Genomic DNA, 15,471 nt, shown 5'->3' with positions numbered 1-15,471 from the left:
TCCTCCTCTTCCTCCTTCTCCTTCTTCTTGAATAGAAGGAAATAGAAGATAACAGAGACTATGCGGACAAATATTGTGACTCAGTCTTGTAGAACATCAGAATCACAACTAAATCTTATTGTTTTTGGAAGTCCAACCAACTGTTTGCCAATAAGCCAGACTATTAGAGAAATGGAGAAAGATGTTTCTTTTCTCTCCTTGCCCATTTCCTCCTGACACCCTGCATGCTGATACCTTTCAGAGAGTTTGAGAGAGACTGATTATATCTGATCCGTGAGGTTACTTTCATTTTATGTCTTCTTCTGAATACTAATTCCAACTCTTAGTCATAGGTTATTAAAGGAGAAGAGTAACAGTTTTAATAACATTGTTATTTATATTTCAGTGTTTCTGGGCACTTCCCAGGAGGTGGTTGATGTCACCACCACCACCATCACCATAATCATCAACTTCATTGCCCTAATGTTACTCTTCTGGAATTCATTGTGTTTTCCCTCCCAGAAGTCTATGTAGGGCCACAGAGATTCTCTTCTGCTGTGTAACATAAAGCGATAGCACTGAATATTACCTCCTTCTTTGGCTTAACCTTAGGAATAGGGCTACAAGTGTGGGAAGGGTGCCAGCATCTGACTTGGAAAACCCCAGTTCAGTTTCACTGGGCCCCACTGAGGAGACATTTCCTATGTGCTTTATACCTACAGAAAGTATCACCAAGAGTAAGTCTATAGTGCTAGCTCCCATGGTATTGGCTCCTAACCATTCTGTACACCTCCTCTTGGCCTTGATTGCCCCCCAGAGTGCAAGCAGGCTTGCATTTCCTCTTTAATCCTAAATCTGAATTGTGAAGTAACCTACAATTCAGTGTCTGATTAGCCTCTTCTAGAAAACATGCCTAATTCATCTCACAGAACCTTGCAGTGTCATTACTCACTTGTTAGGTAGTTCTGTGGTTCCAGCTTTGATATCTGTTGAGGGCAATCAAATGATGTAACCTGTGCAGTGCAGCCTCTGAGAGCAATTTGGGTGGTTTTGTACCATTGGCTTTTATGTTCAGGATGAAAGCCCATGGAGAAATGTAGGATACTATTATTAACTTCAAGCCGACAGCTCTCTCTGGGTACCTACAAATTCATTGTTAGTTGAAGGATCAATTTTAAAGGGAGAAAACCTTGTGGTTAGGGATAACTTGCCTTTTGTGTTTCTTTATTATAGGAACAGGGGAAAATTGGAGTTGTCTTCAATATTGGCACAGTTGACATTTCCATCAAAGAGGAGAGGACCCCGGTAAATGATGGCAAATACCACGTGGTGCGCTTTACCAGGAACGGCGGCAATGCCACGCTTCAGGTGGACAACTGGCCAGTGAATGAGCATTATCCCACAGGTACATGTTTTACTCTCAATGACCAGACTCTCTTTTGTTCTCCCATTCTTACTTCTAACTGGTGATTTTCTCATGACTGTCACCCAATCATTAAAACACTGAATATTAAGCACACACTCATATTTTTTGGATGAAAAAATAAGTTATTTCTTTCGGACTTGGTCCAGTATAAGGAGCTTCTGGAGACTTACTAACTATGCACTGAACACTTCTTTTGTCCATCTGATTAATACTGCTGACTGGCTCATACCAAATACAATGATTATGGATTTTCCGGGGCACTGCAAATGATGAGCAATGGAGGGAAGGGTACACCATCTCTAAAATAAACTATTGTCAGTAATCATGGAATAATCAATATGAGATCTGGGCTTTGTGGTGCCATTTAGTCAGGTGTGATTGAACATACAGATGGCCAGAGATGTCAGAAAGACTGTGAAAGGAAGTTTACTAAACTTGAGATGATGAACATCAAGTCAGGGTAACAATGAGAGAAAAACTAAGGGTGGAATTCCATTCATTTCGTTGACTTTGCCAGTTTTTGCTCTCTCACTTACACTAGCCTGCCTTGATTTTCAGAGGTTGGTCCTAATAAGCATTTTAATAGCAGGCATACTGGTGTGGGAGGGAGAGGGGTTAATCATCTGTTTAAATTTTATAGTCAAGGAGCATTCGCCAGCAAACTCCCAGAGCCAGATGGCCAAATCAAGGACAATGGGGGGAAAGGTTGCCTTCTTTAAAAAGATCATTCAAATAATCCCTTAGCTTTCCCTCTCATCTCTCACTTCTACCAGGAAAGAGCCCTGAACCCTGATCATAAAAGTGCCAGGAATGGAAGGGAAAATACTTTGGCTAAAGGCCTTTGCTCCATCATTACATTGTCACCTGGTAGATGCAAGAGAATAGCTCAGAATATTGAACTTGTCACTAATGTGGGCATTTATGCTATGTCTAACTCTTTATCTCCTACACTCCAAACTACACATCATTTTCTCACTGTTATCTTCTTACTTCCTTTATAGTGAGGTGAGCACAGAGGTAAGGAAGCTGGAAGCACATTTCCAGAAATGTAAGAGCCCTTTAGCTAATAATCATCACACTTGAGAGAAATATGTAAATTTGCCTATTTGTGGCCCAAGAATGTTGAATGACTTGAAGGCTGTGATTATTTTTTCATGCCTAAGTTAGCATTACTTTTCTTTAAATGCCAATTGGAAGTAACTGTGCTACTGGGTTTTCCCTCTATTAGCCAGAGTCTTCCTATGTCTGCTTTAAAAATTATGGGAGCATTCACAAAGAGCATACAAGACCCCCAAAATACTGAAGCAAAAAGCCCCACCCACTCATTTATCTACCATCTCAGTCTCTGTACCATATCCAGCTCAGTCTCTGCTGGGAGTCTTTTGACATACTCTTAGCATGTCTTAGATTAAGGCCCAAAAATGACCGTATGCATTTATCTTTGAGCCTTTGAAGAAAGCCAGAGGTGTTAGCAGCTACAGTGAATTCTCATCATCATCCAAATGCACTAGACACTAATAGACCTGATTTTAAAATGCTTCTTAAACTCTGGGGGATGAGGGATGGAAGGAATCGAAATAGCCTGAAATCTTAAAAACTGTTAATTTGTTCATAAGAAAAATCAATCCCTCTCTATGCATATTATCATTGGCCCTGATACTGTTGCTGTAGGATCTGTTGTGTTTCTATTAGGAATTTCAAAGATTCTAAATTGATGCTAAACACTTGCCCTGAGCCAATATAGAATTCTGAGTTCGCTGCCAGCAATGAGAAGGCTCTTTAATGGTCATTTTTAAAACCACATAAATGTAAGAAAACCAGTGACCCTTGCTGTGTGCCTATCTCTTTGTATGTTTAGTTCCGAATTACGGGTTGCTTCCTATGTTTTCAGAACAGAACAAACCTTTCTTTAATGGCATTGCTTCCCACTGAAAACCATTATTACTAGTAACTGTTGGTAACTGTCATTTGGTAATAATATGTGTTATTATTACAGGACATGATACAGTAAAGCAGTTATAAGTATGGGCTTTGGAGTCAACTGGCTAGAGTTGGGATCTTGGTGCCATTAGCTATAATTCTGAGGCCCACTAGATTAAGACCTTGAAAGCCCTAAGCACTAAAATATTTGGTGCATGTCCCCACAAATAATTCAAAATATAACAACTATAAACTAAGTGTAAGAATTTCTAACAGTTCTGACTTTTCTTCTCTGATGATCACTATAATGCTTTCAAAATATAGCAGATTCTTTCTCCCCACATTCTCATTTGTTACTCTCTCTGCTTTCTTGGTTCTCTAGGTAAGTGCTCATTCCTCCTATTTGGTGATCCAGTTCCAAACCTGAGGCAAGATATTGAACCTCCCAAGTCTCTGTTTCCGAGTCTATACAATGGGATGATGATAATACTTACTTTCTAGGGCTAATGTGAATATGCATGTAAAATACCCAACATAATGCTGGGTCAGTTAAGTCAATACTCAATGAATGTTAGCTACGAGGATTACCAAACATTTGAGTAGCATTTTTTGCTATTACATATTCACTCATATAGACTACTTCATTTTGACTATTAAATAGCCTGGAAATAAGGTAGGGTAGGTATTTTTATTCTCCATTTCAAATTTAAAATGAGACCCAGGGAGATATTGTGTTTTTTCTATGAGAGAATAGTCATGAGAGAATAGTAAATGAGGGACAGAACTAGGACCAGATTCTCCTGTTCCCAGCTGAGCACAATTTCCAATATTGCTCCCATAGTAAATTGGGGGATATTTTGAAAAATTAATAGATAGAAATGAGCATCTTTCTTGTGTCATCTTAGATTTATTCCTTTTCTTAAAGTGTCGTGTTACATAGATCAGTACCAGTAACCACACAAAGGTGGTTACTGTGAGATGGGGAGTCGAAAATCCTCTTTTAAAAAATAAAAGTTTTCTTAGCTGTGCTAAAAGACTCATTTGTAACGAGACGAAGCTGCCCTCCTAACAACAATGGCAGTGTGCTTCCATGAAGCGACTCCAAGAATACTGAGTATTTAAAGGAGCTGTCACCTTACTCCATTGCCTAGATTGGAAAATGGCTTTGGGAAGTCCAGCATTCTAGTTGGACTAGGACTTCCTAGGAGTGGCTCACTTTTTCAGCTTTGGATACCTTATTTTCTCTCCCACCTGCTTCCCTGTGCTACTGAAAGGAGCCATTTTGCTAAATTTAAAGCTCCATTAGAGCAATCTGGCAATGTTTATTTATTTTAAACCATAAGATCAAAATAACCCCTGTATCTAGGTATCAAAGAATCAAGCCACCTGGTCATGCAATCTTGACACAGTTTCTGCAAAAATGATGTATCCATTCTTTTTCCAAGCCATTCTGTTTTATCAATAGTGATAAGTCTATAACCCAGCAAGAGGAGTTCAGCTGTGCTACTTGTCTATAGCTAATGTTTAAACAGTAGAGAAATATAACTCCTACAGAATATTCACTTACGTCACCTCATTCGGAAGGCATGCTCTCAGGAAACCATGTCTGCTCTCCAGGTCCCTGTGCACCAGGGTGAGTGGGTCAGCTCCAGAACCTTCTCATACTCATTTATAGGATTTTATGTGGCTCTGCTGAAACATCCCACTGTGAAGTGTTCAGAAACCAGCTGGGCCCATGGCATGTAGCATTGGCTTTTTGTGAATCAGGAAGGATCCAAAATGAAAATAGTTCTATAGCCATCAGAATCTTATATCACTTAATTCTGGGAGATACAACTCAAAAGCATCTTCTTTCTTTGAACCTGAAAATAGAAAGGCTAAGGAACAGGAGAGGGAAATAAAAGAAGAATCAGCCCGGAGTTATCCTCCGGGCACTGACAAATGTTCCTTAGAAAGCCTCTAATTGCTGTCTTGACACAATGCAGTGGAGGGGACAAGAGAGGGGAGGTGAACGGTGAGTTGAGCAGGAGGAATTAATTTTAGCCCCAGCTCTAGGTCCCCTGGGAAGCTGAGCTGCCTGGGACGGTTAAAGATCCTCTCTCTCAGCTGTGAATAAGTGGCTGGTTATGTCATCAGGGCTTTCAGAACACTGAACATGGTACAGGAAGGGGCTTTTTAGGTCAGAGCCAGGCTTCCTGGAAAATGAAGACTGATAAGCAGCTTCAATGTGTAAGACTTTCCATCTTCCCATAGCAGGTGGTGCTGAGGAGAGCAGAGTCTCAATGTTTTTCTTCCCTTTTCCTTGATATCGCACACTAAGTTCATGGAGGTGCTCTTGATTGGAATTCCCTTTCCTCAGTCAATAAAATGTCCACCGATGACCTATGCTTCAATCCTGCTTGACCACCCAACTCAGATCATGGAAAAGATGTAGATGTGGCTCCCCTTCAAGGACACTGGATGGGAAAACTCTTTCTTTATATTTGAATGTTTCAAATTCCAAAGAACTTTTTCTTTATAGGGATTGAAAGTAAAAACATTGCTATAGTGCTTACTGATGCTGTAAGTGCCTTCATACACATTACTGCATATGTGCCTCACTCCCTCCTGTGAGGGTACTTGGTTTGGTATTATTACCTCCATACTCATATTAAGGTTACATTGTTGAGGCTCTGAGAGTCAAAATAACTTACCCGATGATATCACACAGTTGAGGGACAGACTCAGGATTCCTATCCTGATACTCAGATCGCACTCCCTCAAATTTCTTTCTCATTTTCCTATCTCCTATCAATTTTATTGCTACTGACACTAGGTTATTAGTTTTGTTGTTTTTTCCATTAAAGTATTCTCAAATAGAAGTCCTTGCCTGGACTCGTTTAGTTAGTAGCGTTCCTCAGCCTTGGTGCTATTGAGATTTGGGGCTGGATAATTCTTTGCTGGGGGTGGGGGGCTGCCCTGTGCGTTGTAGGATGTTTATCAGGATCCGTAATTTCCACCCCCTTGATGCCAGTGGCGTCTCCACAAACGCCAAATGTCTGCTGGGGGACAAAACTGCCCCCATTTGAGAATTACCCAGTTAAAGAAAGTCTCCAACATATTTTATTTCAAATGCTTATTATCCTTTCATTGTTTAGACAGTATGCATGGGGGTAAGAGAGATTTTTTTTGTTCACATCTCATCCTAGATTATTGAGACTTTGAAGGGTTAAAAACAAGTCTGTGTACTTGACATAATCCTGAAATTTCTCAGGCCTTGAGTTTTCATTAATTCCTAGCCAGGAGGTTTTCTTTCCTTTTCTTTCGTCTTTGCCTTCAAAGATTTGAGGCCTTGCCAGATTTGAAGCACACATTAAAATAAGCCCCATCTACCTGCTCATTCATCCATTCAGGACTAGTGTTACTTTCAGTTCAGCTGCAGAAAAAACAGACAGTGAAGTCCTGCAAAGGGGATAAGAAGCATAAATACAACCAAAAGGGAAAGCCATATTTGAGCATGCTTTTAAGACTGTAGCGATACAGCATCGACTAGAGAGAGGCTTACTTAATGAATGTGCTTGAACATTGCTAAATACACTTTAAAACCATCTTACAATAAGTTCTTCAAACATTTGGTCACAAAATGTATCAATTAAACAATCAAACCAGTGCATGCTAAATACTTGCATTGCTAAATAGTCATTTTTTTCCAATTTGTCAGGAACGGATTAGGACTCACAGGTAGGTGAGTTTCCATTTCCAAGGGACTTTCAACTTGCTAGGGTTGGTGATGTGTGTGTGTGTGTGTGTGTGTGTGTGTGTGTGTGTGTGTGTGTGTGTGTGTAAGCAGCATCCTTTAACCTGGCTGCAAATGAGATTCTCTTGGGAATTTTTTAAAACTCTGTGGCTGCTTAGGCCCCAGTCCCAGGTAATCAAATTTAATTGGTCTGGGGTGTGGCCCATGTATCAGCAGTTTCAGTATCACCTGGGAGGCTGTTAAAAATGCAGAACCTTGGGCCCCACCCCAAACCTACTGAATTAGAATCTGAATTTAACAAGGTCCCCAGGTGACTCACATGCACAGTAAAATTTGAGAAGCACTGGTCCAGACATCAGTGTTTTTAGGGAGCTCCCAAGGTGATTCTATATGCAGCTAGGTTTGAGAATCACTGATATTTAGAAAGCTAAAAATGTCTCTTTTTCTTCATTCAGACTGCGTGCTGGTGCTGTTCAATATGGTAGCCACTAACCACACGTAGCCACACTTGCAATGTGACTGGTATGACTGAGGCCCTGAAGGTTTACTTTTATTGTGCAATTATTATGTCCTAGGCACTGAGGGATTTAAATACATGTTTCATTCAATCCTCAGGCTGACACTATGCGGCTAGTGGCTGGTGGCTGGTATTGGCCGGTGCAGGACTAGGATATACTGTCTCTTATTTCCTTCTATCTGTTTTACATAATGTAAATCTTCATTTATACCATTAATAAAATAACGGGCATTTACCTTCATACACCTTCTGAACTCATCTAATGTGTTTTGTCTTTACACAGTCACTGGGGTAATAACTCCACTCAATTCATGGGGTTGTTGTCCCAGAGATGTAGGAAACGGGGATGCCATCATCTCTCGGCCAAACTCATCCAGATGGTGATGGCTGCTCTTGGTTGAGCATTTACTACATACTCTGTACTTTATGTTCAATATCTTATTTAGCCTTAATATAACGCTAGAGGTCAATGTTAGTACTATCCCCATTTTACAGACTAAGAACAGTTCCAAGAGCTCAGGTACTTACCTGGCTCACAGCGTAAGTGGAGACGCTGGTACTCCAACCCAAGACCACCTGACTTGAGAGTTCTAGTTTTTCATCACACTCTGCTCCTTCCAGGGATTCACTTTGATACCCTAGAACACTTGCAAGCCCCAGGAATTCTGGTCTTATCCCAAGTCTTGACAATTTAGAATTTTTCTCTCAAGTTAAATTTTCAGTTTCTGCCAAGTTAGAAGTCAGCACTAACCCGGGCATTTATGACATTTGCCTTCCTCTACACCATCGCTCAGGCCTTGGGGACTTGGAGCCTCTTTCCTTTCATGATCCCATTTTACCTTCTAGCAACATATCTAAGTGAACAGGAAGAGCTTTATTAAATGAAAGTCTATTTTACTGTTTCATGGTCTTACTTGGAGAATGAGAGAATGGTGAAAGAGTGCTTAGTATTTTTTTCTTTAATTTTTGTTTTATCAGACAAGCCTCCTTTCTCTTCTGTGAATTCCCAGCTACAAGATAAATAGCCTTGTATCTTACAAGTTAAATACAATTACTGCTATCAAACCTAGAGCCTTTCTCTCCCTGTAAATGTCTCTTAGAAGCTGATAAGAGTTTCAAGGCAAACTGTGGGCTTCTGCCTAATGCTAAAATTAAACATAACCGCCCAGAAGACAAAAAGACAAGGATGTGTACATAGATGTATGTAAATTATATATTTACATATATTCACATATGCTTGCATATATACTTAATCATCCTATGGAAGAGAAGAGCATTTCTGATAGACACAGACACATAGCACGTGAGCACATGGACACGTGGCATATGCTCCTGAGCCATTAAGCTAACACATGACTCAAGGTTACTTATAAAATAATTAAATAGCACACAAAGGAGCTTGTCATAATGATGAAACTGTCTATCAGATAATATGGTAGCAATTATAGTAACTGAAGAGATTTATCCAGAATTCATTTGCGAACAGGGCAGTCCTTTTGATCTAGAGAGCTGTTGAGCAAAAGAATAATTTTCCTGGAAAATTCTGTAGGACTTTATAAGATGCACACCTTAGTTTTAAGTCCTGGTTTATGTTTTTCTCATCTTCAGTAGACCATCTTTGGATTTAAAGAAACTGGATTTTTACTAATTAAAATGTGCATGATAATTGTTTATTTACCCATAAGTTAAATATTATACGTATTATAGTCCAGGGACTCAATGAAATAAGTTATGAGAAATTTGAGGGTCACTTCTAGGCACTATTTAAGTAGGGATGTAACAAAAAAGATTTCTTAATCTCTATGAACAGTGAGTACATTTTTATTAAACCAAATCCATGAAATGATACTTTGAAGATTAGAATTACAGTATGGTCACAATGTTATGTGATTTTCAAATTTCATTTGAGATAGTATGACATAAAAATACTAATAACATCTTACTCTTTGCAAGGCCTTTATAATAAGAATTCTTCCGAATTAAAACAGTCATCAAATATTGCATAATTTCAAAGCTGGGCTAAGTGAATTACAAGTTTTATTTGTCCTATTGTCACAGAGAAGCTCCAGTTTATGTAGTAAATGAAATTATGGCCTGCAGAATTTGTCCTTAATTATGAAAATCTAGAATTATTATCCTAACCTAAAACACAATTACCCTATACTGTTTTCTCTCTGCCCCAGAGTTATGTGGGCAGCAAATGTCCTAACACACACCCAAGAGTATAGCTTTATTTATTGGAAAACTTTCCAATTTTCAGTCTCCTCAATTTAAGCTTTGCACAAGTTTGCAGGGTCCCTGTAGTTATTTAAAGCCTAAAAAAGAATGTTTAGCTTCTTCGAGGAAAATAGTACATAAATATCCAATAATAATAATATATATTCACATACAGTATGTCGTTTATAATTCTATAAAGCACAGAGGGTAATGAAAGGCACTCTAAACTGTAAATCACTCAAATCGATTGTAATCATATTGCAGCTCATCTCAAAGAGATAAAGACCTTCCACTCCTCTGAAATCCCTGTCAATACCCCGGCAGGCTAAAGAAAGGGGCAGGGAGGGTCAGAGGAAGAAGGACAGATGAGTCAAGGATAAAGAGGCACTTTTAATCTTCAGTTCATGGAGTTAACGTGGATTGGATTAGATTCCCAGCGATAGTTACGGTTTGCGCCACGAGGTGCATTTCTTTTCCACATGGCAGTTTTATAGCTTTACCGTAAGTCCCTGACACTGTGTTGGCCTGGTTGGAGGGATCTGACAAATGCCAAGGATGGATATGCAGTGCTGCATAAGAACACTTGGGGACCAGGTACAGAATTAGAAAATGACAGTTTAAGTCAAAAGCTAAAGGTTATAGCAAAACAAATTAAGGAAGTAAGTAAATAATGGGCCAGAAAGAAAATTTATATTGCATTTTCAAATAGCAGAAACACTTCAAACGTCTTTTTATTAACTGATGTTGCCTTTTATATAAAAAAAGATGTTGCTAATCCCCCTCCTCGTCAGTGGAGTGGGTTTGAGTGGAGTGATCTCCTTGTGCATTCATTCATTCACGATTCAACAAATATTTATTCAAAGTCTACTTTACATGTGAATCCAAGCTAGGTGATGGCCATACAATGGGAAATAAAACAAAAGCCCTGCCCTCAAGGATTTTATAGTCTAGTGGAAGAGGAATGCATGTACCCAAGCAAGATAATCTTAATACTAAATTTGATTGTGCAGTTATTCAGTCTCAGGCACTGAACTGGGTTCTTACATTAAATCTTCACAGTAACCCTAAGAGGTGGAGACTATTTTTGTCATCATTTTACAGATAGGAATATGGAGGTTTATGACATTAACTCCCAGGGTCATAAACTAGTACTTAAAGACCTGGAACTCAAGTCTGTATCTCTTAGAAGGCAAACTTAATGCTTCTATGCACTACACTACATTGTACCTGCAGTTCCAAAGAGTGCAGCAGGGTGCTATCAGGTGAGATCTGGGTTCAGTGGCACACGTAAGTGTGTGATGGAGCCTGAGGACCAGACAAGGGTGGGCACAGGATGGAATTTGGGCTGTAACCTTGGGCTCTCTAGGACAATGCTAACAACTTCTGTTCCCCTACCTAGACATACACAAGCATAAACTGTGACCTGACCTACACCTTTCACACTGAGGGAACTAATGAGCAGGCATCGTGCATAGATTGTTTCACTTAGTGTAATCTGTCCAATGATTGCAAGAGAGAAATATTAATCTCCCTCTTTTACAGAGGAATAAACCAAGGCTCAAGGAGTTTGAGCATATTTGCTGCAGTCACAGGGCCAGAAAGTGTCAACACTGGGATTCTACACAGATTTGTTTGTTCCTACACTCCTTTCCCTTTCTGCTACCCTACTTTTCCATCTGTTTCCCAGGAGCATTCCAGTGTGCAGTGTATATGGAGCTCAAATTCATTTGGTTGACAGATGTACATTCACATGCAAATTTACTATTGTTTCTCACATCCCGGTGCATGCAGTACACTCTGTAATCACATTATTAAACATTTACTAGAAATGTGCTTCTGCCCGATGCACAATTGCCAGTCTCAATGTTTAATTAAACTTGATTTGTCTTCATTTTAATCACATCATAGAAATGTGGTTTTCTCAGAGTTCAATGGTGAAATCTTCATTCCAAATGCCTACCAGTGTTTCAGAGCTGTATATCCTGGAGAAGGGAATGAAGAGAGAACAAAATATCCTTGCATAAAGGATTTTAAGGGAATAATATTAGTTAATAATAGATAATACTGACATAGTACTTATTCTGTGCCAGGTTCGTGGATTATCATATTGAATCCTTCTTACAGCGTCCTGGAAAGGGATTCTGTTATTATTCCCATTTTAGAGATGAGGAAACTGAGTCTCAGAGAGGTTAAGTAACATACTCTCCAGTATCATACAACTAGTAGGTGATAGGGCCAACTTGGATTTGAATATAGGCATGGAGACCCTGATACCTTTATTTAGAGAAACTTTTTCTGCAAAAGGCCAAATAATGAGTATTATTGTTTTTGCAAGCCATAAGGTCTTTGTTGCAGCTATTTAACACTGTTGTTACAGTGCGAAACCAACCATAGACAATTCATAAATGAATAGGTATGGCTGTGTCCTAATAAAACAATATACAGAAACAAGCTGTGAAGAGCCAGATTTGCTACTCCTTTGTAGGTGGGGGCCCCCTGGTCTAGATTATGCATGTTTTGAAACTTATAGCTGTTTTTACTGACCGATAAGCTTTATTTTATGGGCTATGTCATCTCTGTTTGGAATAAAGGGAGAAAGATAATCTCTAAGTGGATGAGTTAAATCCCAAGAGACACAGAAAATAGTACTTCTCTGTAGAGTAGCATAGACCCAATGGTGAGGTTAATTCAGGATCAAGAAGTGGACGGATGCGTCACTGGGACAGGCAATCCATTTACCTGTACTTAAACAAACAAAAACCCAACCATACACCCCTTTCCTAACTGAACACCAAAGACATAGATTCAGTTTACCTTTATTTATGTTATGTTGTGCATTGCTTAGAGCAAGATTTGAAAACAACCAACAGGAAGCATGATTATATCTCTAGTTCTGTTACTTCTACTTAGTAACCGTAAGTTTTGGAGCTCTGAATACACTTTTCTCCCCTCTCTCCTGAGAGGAGTCGCATACTTTCCTTTTGAATTCATGGTTTTTTGTTAGCCACTGGCTTAGCTGCCCTCGCCTATTCTTCATAGCCCTTCTGTATAAAGGTGCCAACTGACTTCTTAGCATTTATCTTTTCTTCTCCCTACTCCCTGATATGTACATCTTCTAAGTTCCAGAGAACATTCTCTTCATTTTCTTGGCATTGGCTGTCCCTAACCTGCTGATGAGAGCATCCTGCTTGAAATTCTGCTCTGTTTCTGGCCATTGATCTCCTTTTATGAGGGTGGACTCTCCTTAGATATGACTCAGTCCACTTCCTGCTGCTGAGTTTTAGGGACTTTAGATTCTGTTCTCCTGTTTATTAAAGGAACAAGAACCAGGTTGTACGTTTTTTGTATATACACACAGTCATGACAAGTTTAAGATAAATTTCAAAAAATCAGTCTAAGACAGACCAGATTTTATTTATGCAAAATAGAGTTTCCTTCACATTTTACTAGCTTCAGTATTGATTGTAATAAAGTTATTAATAAAAAGTCAGAGTTCCCACCACCAGAAAAGAAAGCATATACCACCAGACTTGGCTCCTGATAACTCAAACAGAGTGACCACGGTTTTGCTAATCCCCCCCTTTTTTAAAGTCAAAGTGGCTGTATAATGCACGCTCAATAAATGTTAAACTGCGCAACTGTACTGAGATTATTGGAGATGACTTCTGATTTTATTGTCTGCATGTACACAATAACAATATACACAGATAAAGAGCATCCTTTACAAGCATTAAATATATATAAAAAGTCCATTTTAAAAACAATAGAAAAATATCAAATGTTTTACTATGAATAACTTTTAAGATTTTACTGTAGAGTTTTTCTTTGTTGAAACAATTAAATCTAATTTTATTAAAATATCTTTACATTAGTCAGGTGATTCTCGGTAGGTCTCAAAGGGTAGATTTCCCAGTGTACTTAGACAAATTGATAAAAGGGAGGAAGGAGGACATTTAGGCATCTAGGAAGTTAAAAATAAAGAGCTAAGTATAAATCTAAAATAAGTGTAAAGTAAAAGCAAATCTAAAGTCTTCTCAGACAGCCAAGGTTTAGAAATACTTATTACTTCATTTTGAAACCTATATAAAACTGTTTTGAGATGCTGCCTCTTTCAAATAAAATAGGAATTTATATAAGTGAAGCATAAACTGAAATAGAACTGAAATGCTTTTAGACTTTCAGAATGAATACTTGGATATTTCTACTGAATTTTCTCTGTCGTAAGGGTGGGGCTGGACCTCTGGGAGAGGTAAAAATGAAGGCAATACGTGAAAAAGGATATCTTGTTCTCAGGGAGCAATTGAGATCTCCTTCAGGAGATAAACCAAGTGAAATCTAATAGTTTTGCTTCATTTTGTGACTTTCTCCCACTATAGCCTCAGAGAATTGTGAGCTCCAAGTAGGCTCATAAAGGGAATTTTGAAATACTCTTAATAGATCTGTTCTTGAAATAAGTCAACTGAACTGAGCGAGGTACTGTGCCAACACAGTGACTCACAGCCCTGGCCAGCCCTGATCCCAGACCTTTACGACAAGTCCCTAGTCTCATTGCCATTCTCAAGAGTTGTATGCAATTCATCTGCAACACGTGTTCCAAGCCCACCTTCCTGGTGGTCTGGTTGACATGTGATAGTAGTTATAGATGTCGCCCATAAATGCATAGGCCAAAACATTAATGAACTTTTCAGCCAGTAAATCCAGCTCGTTCTTTGGCTGCATGGTTATCTAGCTGCCTCATTCTGCCAAGCTACAGTTGCTTTAATTTTTTCTGGTCAGATAGAACAGTCAAGGTAAGTGGACTTTGCTAGGAACTGAATAATAGGAATTGGACCATTATTCAATTAGAACTTTTTTAAGTCAATAGGATAAGTAAGGAGAAAATCTTCATATATCTTTACTACTCACTGTGTCTAGGTTCTCCTTTCTGAGTCACACTCAAAGGTAAATCTTTGAAAGAAAAACAATAAATGAAGTAAATCTTTGGACAGCATCCTTGAGTTTTGGTTAGACGGAAAATTTCAGTCCCCATTCAGAAGTCTAGGCACTTGTAAGGATTCCAACGTGATTTAAATAAACCACCATCCCTGAAAATCAGAAATGAAAATATAAAACCAAAAAAACTGCATGCTCTACTCTACCTGTCTCATCTCTTGTCCTAATAATAAAATACCTTATACTCACCAATGTTCTAAGTGATTTTTGACAAGACAGCAGTGGTACATCAATAGAACTGGAGTAAGCAAATCGAGACACTCAAGGCTTCTTTTAATCTCTTGAATCATTATTGCAAAGATAAGAGTGGGTTTCTGAAGAGTAAATTTCAAAGGAACCTAGCAATTAGAATGGTGAAGATACTACTTCATCTGGCCCATTTCCCTGGCTGGTTTAGAAATTTCTACACAATAAGGACTACTCTAATTTGACTAGTATAATTTGAAATATTGCAGATGATAGAGTTTGCTTCTTCCATCAAGAGAATAGATCTGTCTGATATCTCCTCCTTGGCTTTTATAAAAAAAAAAATTGATCAATTCCATTATTATTAGAGATGACATTTGAAATTATTCTGAATCATTCTTTAAATCCTGGATATTTATTTCTTACAGATATCCAGGAGCTGTTTCTTGTTGAAAGGTGCAAGGTTTTATGGAGACCATGCAAAGACATTTTTTCCTT

At 38.7% G+C, this 15,471-nt stretch overlaps 1 protein-coding gene across 20 annotated transcripts in view; it reads left to right on the top strand.

Annotated features, from left to right (window-relative positions):
- Window positions 1–15,471, top strand: part of NRXN3 (neurexin 3) — a 1,702,647-nt gene that overhangs the window by 1,510,650 nt on the left and 176,526 nt on the right. For all 20 annotated transcript variants that reach the window (XR_014260952.1, XR_014260953.1, XM_082451199.1 and 17 more), the window contains one exon: window positions 1,213–1,384. Coding sequence is in view for 18 of the 20 variants with exons in the window: in XM_082451199.1 (XP_082307325.1) it covers window positions 1,213–1,384 (172 nt within the window). In the remaining 2 variants the exon portion in view is untranslated. The remainder of the gene's footprint in view (window positions 1–1,212; window positions 1,385–15,471) is intronic.

The sequence above is a fragment of the Balaenoptera physalus genome (genome assembly GCF_965194825.1).
Source record: "Balaenoptera physalus genome assembly, chromosome: 2".
Lineage (NCBI taxonomy): Eukaryota > Metazoa > Chordata > Mammalia > Artiodactyla > Balaenopteridae > Balaenoptera > Balaenoptera physalus.
The sequence above is the reverse complement of the archived record's forward strand: the minus strand, read 5'-3'. Positions and strand labels throughout refer to the sequence as shown.